Genomic DNA, 21339 nt, shown 5'->3' with positions numbered 1-21339 from the left:
AATAACCTTTGCCCCAAACTGGAAAATGCCAGTATGTCAGTGTTGCTGTCTGAGGTGAAGTCACTTTTACACCAGGATGTATGGGGAGAGTGATAAGCAAGAAAGAAGCTCCTTCTCCAAAATTGACCTATAAGCTAAGAGTAAAGGTTGACAGTGTAGTGGAGGAAGTGAACGAAGCCATTCAGTCCGTTTTGGTCACTCTTCCAAATATTAGATTAATATTAACCTTCGGTTCAGTACTTCTCTCTTTGCAGTGGAGGATGGTTGTTTACAGCGCAGGCAATTTCCAGTAAGCTTTTTAGCATCAAACCGGAACATCACATATGTCACGGGCAGTGATTGGGTAAAATTTAAAACCTTCCTGTAGTCCGGGAAGCAATCGTTTCTCATTAGTAGAGAGCCCAGACCCTCTGTACAAAGCAAATAGCGTAGGACAAGGGGCTGGTTCTTACCAGGCTGTCTTTAGACAAAACTTAAATGCTAATTTTGACATGAAAAGTTCCTAAAGTGATGCCATCAGAAAACTGAGAAAACAGTCTGCTAGCAGCAGGGCAAATTAATAATAACTCCTCCCTGGGAGGGAATCCCCTCATCAAAGAGTATTTTAAAATCTTCACTAACACTGTTGATTTTAAACCTGTTTGGACTACATGAACTGTTAGGAAGGTAATTTTAGGGTGTAGGATAACAAATTGGCCTCTTTCACCCACTCAAGTCAATCAGGAAAGCAGAGCAGAAAGACACAGGCAGACAGACAGAGAAAGAAGGCAAAGGACAGGTAATCTTAAAGCAGCACAACCGAAAAGAAAAGTCGCCTTAGACTCAGACTAAGATGTGCACAAGAAAAAGATATCATAAATACCAAAGAGAAGCAAAACAGAAACGGCTCTAAATTCTCTGGTGGTCCATACTCTCACTACTGTTGCCACTCTTGATTTAATTGACTGGGAAGCAGGGAGATCAGAGTGGCAGCTTCACCACAAGGCTTTTATCAGACTCAAAAAACAATAACAAATAAAAAATTATAATGATGAAAGAGAAAACAACAACAAAAAAAGAAATAAATTTTAAAAGAAAATTGAACCTTGACAATGCAGGAGAAAAGTATGCAAGGCTGAGTACAAATTAGTGTCAGAAAGGTTGGAGAAAAAAGAGGAAACAAGTGGAGCTGGTGGTCTGTACAGTGGTTCTCAGCTATATTTTACTACCTGAGTAGGAGTGAGTTCAGTAGAAGAGCAGTAGGAGTAGCAGGCCTTCATCAAAGCTGCAGTCACTGCTCATTAGAATATATTACAGAACAGAACTAACCAGCCAGTGGGCTGATTACTGACTGGGTCCAATGGGAGGCCTCATTTGACTGGAATGTACGGAGGCTGAAATAGAAAACAGGTATAAACAGAGAAATGCCGTTTATAGACTAGGTGTTTTAATAGGGTTTTATATAAAACCCCAGGAGAAGGCCATCTGCTCTTTTTCAACAATCCCTGATTTTATTTTCTTCAATTCTTTTATTTTTATTTTTTCTTTTGTCTTATAAGAAATTGCATTTTTGAACGTTGGAGGCTGATTGGAGGTTGAAGTAAATAAAATAAGTACTCAAATGTGGGCATGATGTGACATTTTTATCATCCATTCATGGTTTTGTTTCACATAAAGTCTCAATTTCAGATAAGTTAAAATATGCAGTAGTTGAACTAAATCAATTGTGTAACTTGGAAGCATCAAAGTGAATGCCACTCATGTAACTCCCATTGCTTTGCTCCTGTTATTTGTGTATCCCTTATTTTTTATTTTTATTATTATTTTTTTTGTGTGTGTTGTAAACTACAGTTATTCTACCTTGCAATAGCCTGCATAAGCATCAGGGTTTTCACATTTTGTTTTGCCACAATCACAAATCTCAATGCTTTTTAAGATTTACCAAACATGACTGTGATTTTTTAAAAATTATTATTATTTATTTATTTATTTATTTTTTATTCTTCAGGTGTTTTTAGAAAAAAATATTAAACAAATAGCATCATGAAGACAATGGGACACACCAGATAGGTCAGAAATTAAAGTTGTGGGGTGGGGGAAGGTTCAAATGATGTGTGTTGTTGCATGGTGACAAAAATGTGAAAAAAAAATAACATGCTCTGATCACCAGCAAGGATTATTACCACCTCTACCATAAGATACACTGCTTGTGCACATATGCACACAAAAATAACCATCCAAAGACAACCACACTGACATTTGAATAAGTCAGGTTTGTTTCTGCAGATGGGATTTAACTGTTTTCATGACTTTCTACCAGTTGTTCATTTTTGCAGCATCTGTATGCACTAAGGGTGAGTACGCACTCATTATCTTCTTTATGTTGCCTTGGATCAGTTTACTTAATTTTTACGTCACTGAACAGCTATTTGGATCAGGGCCCTTATTATGTAGAGTCATAAAACAATTTTAGAACATATGGACAATTATTTTGTTCATCTGCAATGATCCTGTGATTCTAATATAGGTTTACCACCTGTTTCATGGCAAAAAAAAAAAAATCCAAAAACATACACATCAAGAAAGTAAGGAAAGTATAGCTTGTAAAATGTCTAATTTTGGAAGAATCCAATTTTTGTTCATATTGACCCTTCATAAAATCTCTTACTGTAAGACTGTGGGCTGACTTGTGTGTGCAGTGGGGGTGGAAAGTGTGTGGGGTTGATTCCTGGAACACTTAAAATTGCACACATGTGAGCAGATACGAAGCACACACACCCCAACACACACAGTTAACAAGACACGGATGATAAGTTGGGCAAATGCTCAGTGCCTGAATGCTGTATTCAATTAAGCAACAGAAGTGAAATTCCACCTCCCCTCAATCCCTACTACATAAATGTGGCTTATTTCTTTTATAATTGGAACAGCTAATGTTAGGCAGTCATAAAAAGGACTTCACAAAATGTGCAAATAAAAATGTTGTGAAGCTCAGTATGGGAGCTGATTATGTAGAAATGTTGCTCAGACTAGGTTCATATTATTTTGTTTAAAAAAAACTAGCTATTGCTTTTGACTAATTCTGTATGTTTGTTTGCTTTAAATAAAAATAAATAATAATAAAAAAAATGCATTCAGAAGTTTGTATTAAATCTTGTAACTACACAGTACAGAAATAAATTTTATATGTCAAACAATATGAATTGGTTGTCAAACTCTGAAATGGAAAACTAACAAATTTATCCATATGGATAACTTTTATAAATGTTACCTGGAACTATAATACTCAGACTTTCAGACTATAATGTATCCTAATGTTATAATAACATCAACTTCTTGGTTGAAGTTCAAGAACATAATTACAAGGGGAAGCTCTATGTTTATATGTTTGATGTTCATCTGCATGGGACAAGTGAAGAGCTATTTGTCAGCAAATAGCTCTTCATAAAAAAGGGAATTTTTTTATTACATTCCTTTTTTTAATATGTGTAAAATACATGAACAAACATAAACAGGATTCACAATGGCAGCAATGTATAACAATAAGAAGCAGAAAATATTTTGATGACCAAAATGACTCCTTATGAAGGACATTCACAAGGACAGCAAATTACATAATTGCCTTAAATTCAAAGAAGACAGGTGTGTCTCGAAAAGTTGAAATATTAGGTTTATTTTCGTAATTCAACTGAAAAGGCAAACTTATGGAGATTCGGTTCTAAGCTAATTAGCAAGAAACATTTACCAAAGAAAGTTGTACTTTGGCAAATGTACACAAAGGACAGTTATTGACCATTTATTTTGGTTAATAACTGAAGCCTGATGGGCTATCAAACATTCAGTTTCTAAATAGGAAATCATAATTCTCTCTTTGCGATATAAGGATATGCCTGTTAAGAAAGGCCAACAATTAATATTTTGGTAAAAATCAAACTTGACATTATAATAGTTGATCAAATTAAATGTCTTAGCAGGGAAAATGTTTATGTTTGCAAGTATATGGTAATAACTAAAAAACTTTGTTTGAAGTTAAAAAAAACCATTTACTCTAGAATAACTTGGACACCCTTAACACCACTTTGACTCAGTTTATAATGAGTACTACATTGCTATAGATTAAAGCATTTGTCTGCTTTGTGTTGTTATTCATTTCTCAGAATAGTAAAGGTAATCTGCTCTGAATTTGTGTTAGACAGTTTTATCAATATTGATATAATCGTAAACTAAACACGGCTGGAATGGAAAGTTTTTCCCTTCTAGCCCTCCTTCTGTCTCTGCATATCTTGTTTTCTCTTAGTCAAAAATGGGCCAGGCAAAAATTTCAACAAATAAACTCAGGAAGTTTATTTTATTTTATTATATGCAAAATTAAAAAAAAAATATATATAGTTTTTGTTCATTCAGAAACAACATACCACCTGTATTTTTTTTTTTCATTTTTCCTCTCTGTTATGTCACCCTGCTCCCTTCTATTTCTACAACTGCCTCCACTTTTCTATACTTTCATTTATACCACTTCCCTATACTGGCCTCCCAATATCTCATCCACCTATTCTTTCTTCCATCACGCCCACAGACCCATCAGTGCTTTTGAGTCCAGACTTGTATATCCATTAGTCAGTGTTATCTTTATGTCAACAGTTCCTCTCAAATATTTACAATAGGCCCTAGTTGGGAGACAGACAACCACGGGTGGAATGATTCACCTTTTGTTAACAAAAATCCACCCAAAGAAACTCTGAAGTACTCGGAAAAACATGGACAGAAGTAATGGGGTAATAAAAAATCCTAAAACATGTTTGGTATACTGAAGTACTTGACCTTTTACAGGTACTTGATGTTTGTTCAGAATCAGTTAAAACAGGAAGCATCCAACAGGAAAGTAGCTACTTAGAAGTTGCTAATTGGGTACAGTTTTCTTTTAACGTATATGGAAACAAGTCACACTTTTATGTCTGCAAATGGTCAAATATTGCATATAGAATGAAAAAAAAAAAACATGGTTGACTTAGGGCAGTCTGGATACATCTCAGTAATTTACTGTGCTTTTAGGTTAAACTACTAAAACAACTTTACTAGCAGATACCCACTCCATCAATCCTTCTACACCCACACATTTTTCAGCTGTTTTGGCTTACATTACATGCAGCATAAAAACCTGCATTCCAATATTTGCAATAACTCGGCCAAATAAATTTCTGTCAAAAAACTAAACAAAGTAAAAATGAAATTAGTTTTTTAGTTTAAGTATTTTGCAAACTTGAGAATGGTTTCCGTTCCGGTTCTGTCTATTAGGTTTTATTAGGGAGAGAGCAGAGCCAGAACAGAAACAAATGAGTCCGTACTTCAAGCTCATTAATGTGAAGTGTAGGCAACAAGGCACTGTCATTGCCTCACACAGTTGCTGAGGACAGATGGTCTTGGATTTTTATTTTTCTAAATAAAAATCTAAAACATGGTGTGCCTTTCCATTCAACTAACACCTTTTACTGCTATAACACCTGCAAGAAATTGTTGCCTATTCTCATTTTCAAGATAAGCTCATACTTAGTCTCATTGGCTGATGAGCATTTATGAACAGGAATGTTCAAACCTTACCAAAGATTTTCATTTGGATGTAACTTTGGATGTATTTAAGGTTGAAGATGAACAATCTTTCGCAACACTAAACTTTTCTTTCAGCATTGCTCTGTATTTAGTTCAACCCATCTTCTCTATAAACTCTGACCAGCTTCTCTGTTTCCGCTAAAGAAAAAAAGTCCCAACCTCATAATGCTGCCACCACTATGTGTCAGTATGAAAGTGGTGTGTTAAAGGGTTGAGGGAGATGCTTTGGTTAACAAGGACACAATAGTCAATGAGTTGCATTGATTTATTTAGAGGAACACGAGTAAATGGGGGCTGGATATAAATGTGCACTACTTCTTTTCCCATGGAAAGTGTACCTGGTTCAGATTAAGCAAAAATCTATGAAACTAAATGTTGAAAATGAGAATAAACAGAGGCTGTCTCAGTTTGAAGGGTCATGAGCAAAAATGTAAAGAAGCTTTGAATAAAAGTTTCAATGAGACAGAAAGAAAACACAAAAACTTTAAACTATTTTCTGTCCTTTCTCCAACATTGGTGACGTAATTTACTCACAATGCATCAGGGACACATTCTTTCCAACCACAGATCAGGCAGTAGCAGCTCAAGCAAGAAAAACAAAACTAAACATACACTTGAAATATTAACTGGCAGTGGCAGAAAGGCCACCCCAGGTTAACCACAGACATGTTGCACGTGTCCGCATCGTAACACTTACTGCTGGGGACACCCATCCGCAACACAGGCCCAAAGGTCATAAAGAAAATAAGCAGATACTGTAAATCTACAATGCGCAGGATGCACATGTGTCGCAAGCAAACATGAACTTCAGGCTGTTCACTTCTACACATTCTGATGCAAACACATAGACTTTCGAGCAATGGGAAGTAAACTGAGTCACGAGTAAACTCAGATGGATAAACAAAATGTTGGGGACAGGGAGTTTATTTGGCATTTCGTTCTGACTCCTTGACTTTGGTAAATGGCATGTACTTGTACAGCTTTTCATCTAGTCCAGGGAAAGCCAAAGCGCTTAACACTACATTCAGTCATTCACACATTCACATACTTTGTAAGATCTCTAATGACTCATCTCTAACAGTGATTTCCTGCAATAGCTGTTTTAGACACACTTACATGCACAGAAACATACATTTTCAGATACACATATGTCAATGAATCCAAACACACCGAATTCTCAAAGGACAACGTCTGACATAAAAAGAAAATTCTGTTTTGCTTTTTTTGTTGTTTTTTTCTTTCTCAGAGAAAAGGAACAAGAATGAAAAAAAATAACTAGAAGCGCTGATTTTGTCCTTATCTTTGGCTATGATTGTTTATTACCAAGTACCATTCTGTTGTCAATCTATGTAAACCAGTTATTCAAGATATGAAATGAAGTTGTTTGACGTAACTGAACTTTACACATAACTATTTTTGTCAATATATAAAATGTTTAAGCCATTTTATTCCTGCAAAGTAGAGAAACATCAACAATCTGGAATGAGTTGGTCAACTAAGACGTTTACATCTACCAGAAAGAACAAAAACAAAACCTCATTGTTTTATTTTTGAGAACTGACTTCCCTTTTCTGTGCAGTATTTTATTCTTCATTTTGTTTTTCATGTGTTTTAATACTTCTATGAATTGTGAACCTACATGCTTTGATGCCCTGACACTTTGCTGCTGTTGCACCTGAATTTCCTCACTGTGGGACAATAAAGGATTATTCTATTCTGTTCTGTTCTGTTCTATTCTATTCTATAATGTAATATCTGATTGAAATGCAGACCTTACAAGGTGTGAAATGCTAACACACACACACAGTAAGCATACTTATTTTTCCAGTCTGACTCTGGCATGCACAGGCTAAGTTGCGACAAGCAACATTTAAAACACACACAAACACAAAGAGCGACATGAATCAATGCACAAGTAAAACAAAGAACAAAAGCTAGACTAAACCTCTGCATGGGAAACATGAAATACACATCTTGAACTAATGTTAGCTGATGACGGAAAATAAATATTTGGCAATGAACAACTAACATTAGTCTTGCCTATTAGTTATCAGGCTTTATTAATTGCCTTAATAGTTACAAACTGACTTCATATGAAAGAAACATTCATGCAACCTTAGTATAATATCATGACATGCACATATATGTATATAATACATGCACAGAACTTCACAATATTTAAAAATACATTCTTGAAATATTTACAGTTTGTATATTCTGTATCATGTTCAGTATCATGTTCAGTATCTGAACATGATACTGAACAGGCATAAATTCAGTATTTATGCCTGTATGTGAGCATGAGGTACATGAGGACATATTGTAACACAACAGCTTTGAACTGCAAACCTAAAACAACACAAATGTTTATTTTTAAAGCTATGTTCCTCATATTAACAAATCTACTAAGGTTTGACAGTGGAGCAAATTCACCTTTAGTGTATAAATAAGTAAGTAAATATATACAGTAAAGGTATGCAATAAATACCCACTTCCACTTGAATCGCATGAATAAACTCAGAATTTTTTTTTCTCTGATTCATAAATTTAAAACTTTGCTCTCGACATCAAAAAATTCATTGAATAGTGTTTCAGCTGCTCTCTGCTTTTTCCTCCCTACTGAATAGAGCTCTAGGGAGGACCTAATGAGTTTTTAAGGCAAAATCCTGCCCAAATGTTGACAAAATCACAGACAGTAGATGAACAGCACTTTTAGTTATAGGACTCCAACAATTTATTTGGAACTTGACCAGGAAAGACCCATAATTAAAACAAACCTTATGTCGAGCTAACCAAACATCGGTGCAGAACTAGTAAAAATGTTGGCACGTCACTGCTTATAATCTTTCTTATCTTTATTGGATGTTTATTTTGCACCAGAAATTGTAGACTTTTTGATGGTAGTACTGTATGATAAGTAAGTGGATTAGGTAAAACACTTGTCATGTTATGAAGATAACATCATAAAAAAATTCAGGATCAAATACTTAATATTCTGGACAAGGTATTTTCCGACTGCGGTCACATTGACTGTATCTTTGCACAACTCCACTGCTGTTTCTCAAGACATCCACTGCAACAGCTGAGAAACATCTCTGACTGAACACTGAAACCCACACACATACGCACGAAACACGCCAGCCCACGCAGAAAATTATAAACCAACACACCCTTTTAGTCGACGCACACACAAACACACCCCGGCAGGTCACAGCCTCTTATTAATATTTCCTATTCTGGAGTGCTGTTTTGGCCGATTTCTCAGTGCTGCTGCAATGTGTGGCCTGACTGAACAAATAGAAGAGTTTCACAAAAAGCACCATAAATTAACTTTTATTACATTTCCAAGAAATGAGTCAGTGAACTGTCACACTAATGAGGGGTTTCCTTGCTTCTAGCACCGGTTTTCTCCTTTTCTGTATATTTCTGCTTGGTTGTGGGCTCATCCTTAAGCTGTCCTCTTTCTGAGTCATCACTAACAACTTTAAAGTACTACATAATGTTTGGCTTGTTTTCTTTTTTTTTTATTTTACTGAATAAAATTTGCCTATTTGACAAATTCCAATTTATGATGGTGAGTAATTTCAGTCGGTACTATTCACATTGTTCAGTAGCATGCAATTTATTCTAACTGTGGTCCGCTTTATTACAATACATTTTGATTCAGAGTGCAATATAACTGCATGTTGTTAGGTTCAAACTAATTCTAAATACAAAGTATCTAATTAAAATACAAAAAATAAACAACATAGTAACAAAAATAAAGTCAATCAGATTCAATTTGGTAATAAATATCAAAGAAAAAACAAACCACCTGAAGCTTGAGGTTTGTATTTTTTTTTAAAATTGTGGAATTACTGCGACTTCAGGTATTTTTTAATGATGTACACTGAGTTCATTCTGTTAGGTTACATTTAAAATCACATAAATATGATTTGTTATTTTGAATGAAATGCTTACAAAATGCACTCTTCACAAACTCTTTAGTGGGAGAGGAGGCAAATGTCAGAATATATTACCGGTGATGTCAATACAGAGGATTTGATTACATTAGATGTTTCTGAAAGGGATGGACTAGTTCTTGAAAACAAATTGGTAAATAAATAAATGTAACTGTAGAACCATCTTTTTTACCACCACAGGGTTAAATCTCTGCCAGCTTTGAACATCTATGCAATAAATGTTTGCCTCTTCTTGTTTGAAGAATAGCCAACATTTATTCAGAATGCTGAAAAATGTTGAGCAATTTTCCAGTTTTACCACAGTGCTTCAGTTGGATTTAGATCTGGACTTTAGCTTGTAATTCTTACACCTAACTATATTTTCATACAAAACCTTGCTACTTTAGCTCTGCTTATATGTTTACCCTACACTGATAGAAGGTGAAATGTTGCCCTATTCTCAAGTCTTTTGCAACTAATAGGTTTTCTTTAAGGATTGATGTGGCCATTACATAAGCTCTAACAAGCAGCCCAGTCCTTGCTAAAAGGACTGGGCTGCATAATGCTGCAATGTGGTGGCACATTGCATAATGCTGCCACCACCATGCTTCATTGGATCATGTGTTCAGGGTAATTTAATTTGCATATAGGCCAGGAGTAGACGTTTATCTGACCAGAGCATCTTCTTCCAATTCTTTCCTTTGTCCTCTTTGTGGCTTTTGGCAAACTCCAAATGGGACTTCCAGGGATTTCTTTTAACACTGGCTTTTCTCAATATCACAGTGTGAACTGATTTGATTCCCACTGGCATCCCATATTCAGGACAGGCACTAGAAAAGCTGCTTGTTTGAAAGTTGTTTGAAAACCAGATATCATGTCACATGGGTGTCATCAGTCTGTATCACAGGATCAGATATGGGTCATTTATGAATAAAAAAGCATACATATTTACACCTCTGTAGGCAACATCAGTAATCAAACATCAGAGACTCAACCTCCATGTCTGACATTCAGATTTCATCAAATACCCACTCAGACGGTGTGATCAAACACTTCATGTGAGCTGCTGGGTTTTGAATGGGCCACCATGCAGCTGGGGAGCGTTCAAAGAGACGATATGCCGGCTGCTGCCGTTCCCCTCTCCTCTAACCACTCAATCATACACGCACATAAAGGAAGTGCATGCACACTCACACAAAGACACACAACTTTGACACAAGTGACACATTCCTTCTGAGACCAGATACTGCTCACATCCAGAGCTCAGGTGTTCCTGCCTTTGTAGTCTTACAAAAACCAAGAAAGGGCCAGAAAGTGAATGAGGCACAGACAGGGAAGAGATGTGATGTTTTCCTTTTTCTGCCTCTGCTGTGAAACCTCATCCTGCTTTCATTCCCTTTTTCATTGTGTCAGTCTTTGCTTTTGTGTGGATTTCTGATGAGTCCCACCTGTCACTGAAGAGGTCATCCTGCTGATATATGATTCCCATTGAAGAACTTTTTCTCCCATAGACAAACTTACACATAGAAAAGCATATTTTAGATATTAATGTATTAAACTTGTGTTTAACAATTACATTAATGTTCCTCCTATAAGAAGGTACAGATTCACAAGTTACAAGCAAAATGTTTGTGATTACTGTCAGAGAGTTCTTTGTATGATGATACTCTCTTGATAACGTTGCAACCACGGAATAAAAATGCCAATAACATCTGAGAAAAGGGAATTATTTCTGGAAAACCACAGTAATGTATTCACTATAACTAGCTTTAAGTCACATTGAGTACCTGAAAGGGAGTTTCCAGCTTGCCTCAGAGTAGACCTGGATGTGTTAAGTATGATCTGCATATATGCACATTTTAATCTCCAACTCTTATTATTAAAAATGAAAAGAGGGTCTATAATTGAGGCTTAGATTTATGCATCTGTATTCTTTTAATTTCCTCAGAAACAAGCCTCTAAGTGACAACTTTCTCCCTTTTTCTTGGTCTCTCTGTTACTTTTTCAACGCAGGCTATGTAACCAAAGATGGTTACCACAGCACAGAAAACATTTAAGGAAATGAGTCACACTTTTATTTTTGTTAATTACCATTTGGAAGTCTTTCCAGGGAAGAAAACCTTAAAAGCAGGGAATTTATCAACATTTCACATATGCCATTTTATATGCATTCCTTTAAGGAACAGCAGAATTAGATCCCACAACTACTCCCACAGGAAGTTGTTTGTCAGGGCTTGATTGAATGAAATTCTAAAGTAAACAGATCTAACTATTAAAGTTTAAAATTTCGCCATAAAACCCATGTAGCTGACTGCTGCTGCAACATTTTCTTGTTGTATAGATCATTTTCTATATTAAGTAATTTCTCTGTAATTTTCAAGGTTCTTGAAAATTACAAGAAATTTTAAGGGGGCACTCCTTGCTCTGTGTTCATAGCTGAGATAGAAATAAGCCTAAATTTGTGGCACAATTGTTTTTGACACATTCACAAAACAATAGCCTTTTTATTTAAACATAGCCCATTATTTTAGGTTTCAAGCTTTTACATGTCCACCATGCTTCTTTAAGTATTTTGTTTAAGATTTCTACATTGTTTACCAAAATATATTGCTAATTCCCTTTCACTCCTCTAAATCATTAAATTCAGGTGTTGGAATAGCTTCCATGGCCACAGGTGTATAAAATTCACCATCTAGGGAAACAGACTGCTTCTACAAAAAAAAAAAAAAAAGAAAAGTCAGTGAAACACTGGGTTAGAGAATGTAATAGCCACTGCAGCATCACTTCCATCTCAATAGTTGCAGCAGCGAGTTTGATGTGGGAAACCTTGACTGAAGAGTCCAGACCTCAAACCAACAGAGCAACTTTGAGATGAATTAAAGTGCAGAGAGTGAGTCAGGCCTTCTTGTCTCACATCAGTGTTTGACCTCACAAAAGATTTTGCAGAAATGTTGTAATATAAATAAACATAAACACACACAATGGCAAGTAATTCAATACTTTTGGCAACACAATGTAGGGTTTTAGAAAGTGCCTGTTGGAATCATGGTGAAAATCATTGTGGATTGTGAAGTACAAAGTTTTATCTCCAAAATATTATTCAAAATTAATTGTTAGCAGTGGTTACATGAGATATACAATGGTCATAAATAGATTAAAATTACAGAGTTGGTGAAGTGCACAATTTGTCAATGCTATCATTGGTCTCTGAGCAATGAGCTAGTGGGTAGGAGTACTACCAGGTAGTAAATGAGAAGCTGAAAAGGTTCAGTTATTGTTTTATATAAGTTATTGGCACAGTTTTCCAGTTAATGATTTCTCAGCATGTTCAGAAAGGAGATGAAAAAAACTATTTACTTGCAAAGCAAAGTGGTGCATGCTTTAAACTTCATGGTACTGGGGATTTGTGGTCATGAGGCTGAATTGCTTTATGGTGTGTTTTGTTAGGACCACCACTGCTTCCCGTTTTACTGCTTTTGTAACTTGTTCTAGATTCACCTTTTTACTCTTGGTGTTTGTGGTATTATTTTTTATATTGGTCTTTTTTTCTGTGTCCCTCACACACCTAGTCCTTGTTTCTGCTAGTCACCTGCTAAACATCACCCCATTACTCCTTCAGAACAAATACATCCCTATGCCTCCAAAATGGTTTCTTATGAGATCGGAGTAGCTGCATTGTGCTTTCCTAATATGATATATTTTTGTCACAATATATCTTAAGTTTTAAGTTCTTTTAATATATCAAGGAAAATTTCAGTCTTTACTAGAGAATGCTGGATATGGACTGGATGAAAACTGGATATGATACCTTTCCTCTGGGATTAAATTGAATCCACAACCAAAATCCATTGAAATCTTACAGACAACAGTAGCTTGGTGTGATTGTTTTTCTTCCCTTTTAGTCTAATCCCCCTAAACAAAGTCCAATGAAACCATCTGCTTTTGAATGTCACTTAATTAGTAAACATTGTCGACATGATATGTGTTTATATGTCAGATATATGTTTCACTTTTGCCTAACAACTCTTGACTGCAGAAAAGACATTAAAAAACTAAAGCGGAGGAGCAGTTTGGGAAGATGCTTAAATAAACATTTCTTTCTCCGGTCCTAATGCCTTTGCATTAATGGTTCTCATAAACCAACATGCAAATGCCCAGACATATACAAACTTTAATCTAAATGTTTTTCCATTTTGAGTCTGAGAAAATGTCATCTCACTACTTCTAACCTCCCATCTGTTCCTGCTGCTGCCATCATCCTCCAATCCCAACATCTCAGCAGTTTACAACCAGAAGTTGGGAAGCAGCTGCACAATAAAAGCAGCTTAAAAGGACAATGTTTACAATTTCTCCAATTTTGAGCAGCGAAGACCAAGGAAGCCAGCTGTTTTTGTCAATGACCTACATCTATCTCTAGCTGTCACAGCTTTAAAAAATGTCCTGATATTTTGGGGACACTGTGCATGTTAGGAAGTGTGTCCTTGAATTTGATAGGCCTCATTTTGGGGGCTCGAGATACTTTTAAAGCACAGCTCAGTATACAGTTACTCCAAACAAATGTTTGGGACGAACAGCTTAGATTTTAGGATATGAAACCAAGACTAGATCAAGGATGAAATCCATAAGACCAATGATTCACAATGCAGTATTTTCAAATTTAAGAAAATCTCTGAAAAATACATGATTTGTGCATAATGACCTTTTTCAACTGATAAAATAATGAGGATAAAGTCCAGGGTTTGCTGTTGCTTTCAGAAGAATTTTTTTTTTTTGCAGTCATTAAAAATACTAAATAAGAAAAGCACAAAGCTAAGTGGTACTGCTTCATTAATCATTTCTATATAGAGAAACATGCGTGTGTATGGTCAGGGGCACTCTCTATAGGGAGAGAAACATAGCATACAGACGTAATGTTGTGTTTTGATTGTTGATTCTATATTGCATTGTGTTTCTGTTTGTAATGATGTAAAGCACTTTGAAATGCCATGCTGCTGAAATGTGCTATACAAATAAAATTTGATTGATTGATACACGCATCTCATATTTGTTGCTGCCTCTTGGCAACCATCAAGACAGAAAGAGACACAACTTAACAGAGAAACAACAAGCCTGAGGTACTTTCAATGGGAAAAAACACAACGTCTACAAAATTATTGGCAACAATACCTCTATTAATGGTTCTGTCTAAAAATGAGACACAGCTAAACACTATATAAGCAAGCCAGAAGCACTTTCTACTGTAGAGAAAAACAGAGCACAAAAAGTAAACAGTAGCAACATCTCCATCAAGGATTTGACCCACAAAGAGACTAAGACAAAAACAGAGGCACTGGGTCAGGTGTATCTTTTACGGAAAAAGTAACAAAGGTAAAACACCCTGGACATAATAACTGCTTTTAAGGCATAAATACAGAGTAGGAGTAAAGTGGTCAGTGAGTCTTTCAGCAGTATAGGTCTATAGCAGAACTGCAATAAGGACAACTCAACATGACCTAAGCCACTCAACTATAGGTTCTAGTTAGACAGTTTATGCTAACTGGCTATATGTTGACTGGCTGATTTGATTTGAAAATGTAATGTTTGCACCATTTTGGTTTGCATCAATGCTCTTGTGGAATCCCACAGAAGCATCGGTCTTTACTTAAAAGTCACAAGAAAATAAAAAATTTGGAAAACTGAACTCCTTTTTTGTTTTCCGGAAAAATAAGTAATTATGGAGATTCAATTTAAACACTCAGATTTATTAACAAATGGGCTTAAATAATCATGTTTTTTTGCAGCAAGTTTTCTAACAGGTTGCATGTTGAAGCAATCAGATTGAAACCCAGCCACACATCCACCCATGTATATATCTTTTCAACCACAGTTTGATGTGCAAGGCTTTCAACATGTATAAAGAAATGCAGACAGCTCTTTTGTATCCACACACACAGAGACATTTTTGTTTTTGCAGAACGAACTGAGACTGCACGTAATAAGTTTGCAACTTTATGTAAAATCCCACTGCAATCCAGTTTGAGCAACAACAATGCAAATTGTCCTGCCTAATCTAATAGTGCAAAAGTGTTTTATGCATTTCATTTATCTGTAAAAATAGATGTGAAAAAAGATTTGATCTGCTAACACAACGTTGGCAGTTCAAATGTTTTGCATTCCCAGGATGGATTTTTAAGGACATTACATCAGTTTTGTTATATGTTTTCCCACATTTCTATCCTCAATTACATTTTAAATTCAGACATTTCTCACATCCTTTGCATGCAAAACTTTAAAGTACCTGAAGCTCTACAGCCAATCAAACAGGAAAACACACTCTACACAGACATTCATCTGTAATTAAATACCAAAAGGAATCACACGCAAGGCTTTTTTTTCTACATTTATTTTGGGCAACATTTACTATGGAGGACAGGCTATCCTGTTGATGAATCATTGTTTATTATGTCTAGAAACTCTGGGTTGCCCTCGACTCTGCTAAAAAACTGTAAGTCCAGTCAAGATCTCCCTAACCTTAAGTGGAGATAACGGCCTGAGTGCCACTTGTTGCAGGATGAAGCCACCCTCATCTTGTACACATGCAATCTTTTCTTCCAAAACCCTATCTGTGCTGTGATCTGCTGTTTGGGCAGTGCCGTCTTAAGCACCTCCAGTTAAATCTGCGCTGATGAATAGCAATCAGTGCAGCTTGTAGATATTTACATTTTAGTCATTGTAATAACCCTCATCATACACTCATGCAATCCCATTAGGAGGACATGCTGAAGTTATTGATAAGAAAATATATTTTAATTGTCTGTGCATCATCTTCAAACTGCATCTTTTGCCTTCATTTTTTAACAGTTGCTCATTTACAACTAACGCAAAACCTGGTTTCGTGAATAAAGTAGAAGAAAATGGATGCATGCTTTTTATGCATTTCAAAAATAAAAACTTGAAAAGTTTGCCACATCTTTGTATACAGTCCCTTTTCTCTAAACAAAACTTGGTGCAATAAAATGCATTCAGAAGTCACCTAATTTGAAAATAAAGTCCACCTGAGTGGTTTAATCCTATTCTGTTCTGTGAAGGCTTAATACGTTTGTTGAAAATTTGTGAGCAGATAGCATCATGAAGACCACCAAGATGGATCAAGGATAACGTTGCCGAGATCTTTAAAGTTAGATTACAAAACAATACATCAGAAGAACAAGAACTGCCATTAATCCAGGCATTTGCTGCAAAAATTTGACATCTCAGTTGTCCTACGAAAAAACAGCTTTATAGCCATAAACCCCAAAACTGTGGTAAAAACAAAGTCATCATAGGGAGTCTTGCACAGCAACTTAACTGTTGAGAAACTGAAGTACACCTTTACACGTTTAAAGGGAAGTTGAAGAAAGAAACGATACCTTCAGGTGACATCTAGTGTAAATACAGCTTTATTAGGGAAGAAAATGTTCAATGACAAACAAAAGAGGGAAAAAAACAGTTTCACAGTACATTTCATCCTCTTAAGATGGTGCATTGAAACATATCTCTTCCAAATCCCAATGTTGCTCTGCACAAACAAGATGCCTTCTTACAAAAATACAACCCCTCAAGCAGAACAAAAAGCCTAAGTTGAAAGCGGGGACACTTAGAAAATACCGGATTTAACCATCCTTCCTTACATAATTTGTTCAAGAATGGCAACAATCTACATGTTTTAATTTTAAGAAAGCCTACTTGCTTGCACTTCTTGACGTAACAGGGCCACCTCTCAATTCAGATGCACAAAAAGAATAAACTATAGCAACAAACTGTTGAGGTCTGAAAATATAATAGAAAAAAAACATATTGGTCCTGGATTATTTGGAAGTATTAGAGCTTGCATGCTGAGCAAAGTGACTGGAAAATAACTTGGGTCCGATCATGTGAAAGTGACACAAATCGTTGTCCTACAGAGGAGTTGGTCGTTTTATAGAGAGGTAGGATATTTGTCATGGAAAAGCATGAGGTCCCAGGATGAATCATTATCCAACAGTTGTTCTTAAGTGTTTGAAGTAGATAAATTGAACAATATACACTCTAATTAAATGACTACAATAAAATAATATCAAAGAGATTTAGTCTTTGTTTAACGAAATACTTGAGTGGTTACACAGAAGCCAAATGATGTGTCTGCATCTGTGAAACTATCCAGATTGAATTGGCACATGATTAAGCAGATGTCTAAAGTCAAATTAAAATGAAGAAGACAAACAGTTCGTGGCGTAGCAACAATTCCACAAAGCGCACTGTTGTTTAGATTCAGATACAACAGATTAACAAATGGTCCTACTTATAAACTGTGATCCTTCATTTCCCTGTGGAGCAGTAATGAGGACGCACTCTGGAGTGGATAAGTCACATTCACTTAAACAAAAAAAAAACAACAAAAAAAACATCTACTGTAATATCTGAACCTGGCAGCATGATTGAACGCACCATGATGGAAAACATAACAAAATCCTTTCAGCTAATCTGAGCGATGAGAGTGTTTGTAAGAGCAGGATGTTTCAGCAAAGCTGTGGGATCACGCTAAAAGCTCAACGCCTGTCTCCTACGATCAGAGGAGGGATATTTTTAAATAAATTTGTCCTGATCTTAGGTTGGAGCCAATAAAAAGAAAATGAGCAAATACTTTAAGCAGATGCTTTTGAAAATTATTAGACCAAGTAAAAAACTTTCTCACATGTTCTCACTATTATGTTTTATAGGTAGATCAATGGAGGGGATGACCAAATTACAAAAACAAAAAAGAATATAGAGGGAAGGAAAAATAAAACTCTACAGCAAATAAGAACCTATTGGTGCATCCCTCACCTTTTCAGTCCAATTTTTTTTCTTTACTTATTAACTATGTCCTAAGACATCTTACAAGTGAAACTGAAAATATCTAACACTTTAATGCATCTATGATCCTGATTTTATTTATTTTTCATCAATAAATGTGTCTAAAGTTGAACTCCTGATTACAATGCAGCCTTTCCTCATGATCTAGAAATAAAAGATGTCCCGTTACATCAGTTAAAAATAAATATACAGTATCTATTATATAGATCCCACTGCTGCACAAGACAACATTCCTTCATTTTTAGATAACATGAAGGGGATCCCAAAAACTGCTCATCTCAGTTGGTGAAGTTACAGCTGTACAAAGATGAATTTTTAAATCTTTTCCTGTTTGTGCTCTCAGGTGGAGGTGTCTCTGAACTGGGGGGGGGGGGAGGGGGTCACGTTACTGGTTCTGAGACTCCCGGACCTTGGCCTGCAGGGCGTCACACGTCTTCTTGGCGTCGCCGAGCAACATCGAAGTGTTAGGTTTGTAGAAGATGGGGTTATCCACCGCTGCGTAACCAACGCCCAGAGATCGTTTCATCACGATAACCTGCAACAACACAAAAAAAATGATCATCGATCATGAAGGAAGAAAGCTTTCGAAAAAAATTGGAGGCAAAAACTTTTATTTTCTTTGATTTCTCCAGAGAGAATATTAAAGATGATCTATTATGCTACCTTAAACAGGTTGGGTCAGGTCTATTGGCTATACAAAACATGTTCATTAAATTTTTTTGTACAAATGTAATGATAAGATTCTTAGATAAGATTTTAGTCTGCTACGCTCCGGTTGCTGTGTGAGGGGGGTTGCCTGCCTGGTTTGTGACAATCCAAAAGGTTTTTGAAACGGCTTAATTTCTAGACCCAAAAAAACGTCAACTTATTGCCAAAAAACAGCTGGGTGTTTTTCTTAAACAGTTAGGCTGTTTTTAGAAGCAGCAGGAATCCAAATGGAAGTAAAAATCTGTGCAAAATGTGAATTTTGCGTAATATGTCCCTTTCAATGGAAAAAAATAAATTCACACAACTGTTGTAACACCATTGTGATGCTCTGAATGTTGTCATTTCACAAGGACAAACTCTAATAGGATCAGCATGGCTCTGCACCTGCACTCATAACAATCTGAATGTAGGCCAGCAGATGGACACGGCTCTGCTGTAAAATCTCCCAGTTGTCATCATCTCTCTGGGGTTTGAGACAGATCTTATCCCGCCTACGCCAGATGTCTCACCTGCTTCGCCTTCCAGACCTCCAGCACGGGCATGCCAGCGATGATGGAGTTGGGGTCTTCTTGGGCGGCCGAGTTCACTGTATCGTTGGCACCGATCACCAGAACCAGGTCAGTTTCTGTTTTCACACGGAACAAATCACAGGTTTAAGAACCACCTTGGTGTGAAAAACACGTGTTTCACATCTGCAGTACAGCTTGTTTTTTTAATTTACTGTATATGTCTTTTAGTGTTGAATCGAGTTGTCATAAAACAGCAGAAAATAATAGACAATTTACATACTTTTCGAGCAGAGTTGATGAGTACTAACGTCACATGTATCTGATTAGGCACAGTTGAGAAAGTGGGCCCACTGAATCCATTTTTTTAAAAGTGTGTGACGCAAACTTAAAAGATAATTCGGGGCATTTAAACACATTTGTTCAGCATTTGTTACAGCGTTCAGATTTTTTTTCAATCCCAGCCTTTTGAGTTAACCTTAAAGTACAAAGGATAAAAAAAATTGAAGTACCAAAAGAAGACTCAAAAAGGGAAAAATAGGGCACAAAGAAAGAGAAATCAAGGAAAGACTGTAAGTAGGACAGACTCACAAAAAGACACAGGAAAGAAAGGACACAAAGAAGGAATGAAAAAGATAAGAAAGGAAGAGAAGGAGAGGAAGAAGAAACATTAGAAAGGAATCAAGGAACACAGGAGAGAGAGATGGGGAAAGTAAAGGTTAGGATAGAGGCATGAAACAGGAGGGCAAAGGAATAACAGAAGAATCAAATAAATAAGCATGAAAATATAGGTGTAATACCGCAAAAAGCAAAATAAAGTTAGAATATAGCTTGAAATAAAGAAAGAAGATGTAAGAAAAAAAGGGACAATTACATTATATAAAATTTCTTAACTAAATGAACCATAGTTTACAAATTCAAATGAAAGCATCAGACTTTCCATTTTATCAGTAACAGTCAATTCCACACTTTTGTATTCATTTCTATAGTTTAATTACTTTTGTCTGCAAAATACCACCATGAGTTGAAGAGTAATTGTAACAAAACTGCGGAAGAAAATGAAAAGCTGGACTCACCAGGGAAGTCCTCATTGATTTCTTCCATTTCCAGGACAATGTCATATGGGACACCTGCTTCAGCCAGCAGCACGTTGAGCTGACCGGGCATACGGCCGGCGACAGGGTGAATACCGAACCTGAAGGAAAACACACCTCAGGTGCTCACTTTGCACAAAAACTTTACTTTACAAAAACAATTCTGACTGGACAGAAGAGATGTCGGAGGTTGCCAAGGAGGAATAAAAATAAACCGAATCGAGAAGAGGAGGATTCAGAATAAATCTAAAGAGTTTGTTGACAAATTAATCTGAGAGATATGAGCAATAACAATCAGATCACATCCAACTCTCAGTGCAAACATCATCTGATTAGTGAACTCCCTTTGTTTGTAACTTGTGCACAGCTCTCAAACTCAATTGACCATGACATGTAATCAGTTTAGGTAATTAGTAGAAGGCTGCTTGTTCCTTTCACCGTTCAAGCAGAGTTTAAAAGAACTCTTGTTTCTAGCAAACAAGCTGATCTGCATATGTTATAGATGAGGATTAAGGAAAAAGAAAGTGGAGCTTTGATCTTAGAAGAATCAGCATTTTGTGTTGTATTGCTGCATCTAACGAACAACAACAGAAAGGCAGATTGCTTAAGACATAAGAAAGACACAAACGATTACACAGGCTGTTGGGAATA

At 36.1% G+C, this 21339-nt stretch overlaps 1 protein-coding gene across 3 annotated transcripts in view; it reads right to left on the bottom strand.

The window, feature by feature from the left end:
• Window positions 1-16927: 16927 nt before the first annotated feature.
• nnt (nicotinamide nucleotide transhydrogenase) overlaps window positions 16928-21339 on the bottom strand; it is a 31497-nt gene continuing 27085 nt past the window's right edge. For 2 of the 3 annotated variants that reach the window (XM_032569593.1, XM_032569594.1), the window contains exons 20-22: window positions 20671-20789; window positions 19598-19713; window positions 18766-18915 (exon numbers count right to left, since the gene is read on the bottom strand). In XM_032569593.1, the coding sequence (XP_032425484.1) occupies window positions 18766-18915; window positions 19598-19713; window positions 20671-20789 (385 nt within the window). Of the gene's footprint in view, window positions 18916-19597; window positions 19714-20670; window positions 20790-21339 lie in introns of all 3 variants that reach the window. The other variant, XM_032569595.1, reaches the window with a different exon arrangement.

Source organism: Xiphophorus hellerii, chromosome 8 (genome assembly GCF_003331165.1).
Source record: "Xiphophorus hellerii strain 12219 chromosome 8, Xiphophorus_hellerii-4.1, whole genome shotgun sequence".
Taxonomy (NCBI): Eukaryota; Metazoa; Chordata; class Actinopteri; order Cyprinodontiformes; family Poeciliidae; genus Xiphophorus; species Xiphophorus hellerii.
This window is presented reverse-complemented; position numbering and strand designations above follow the sequence as displayed.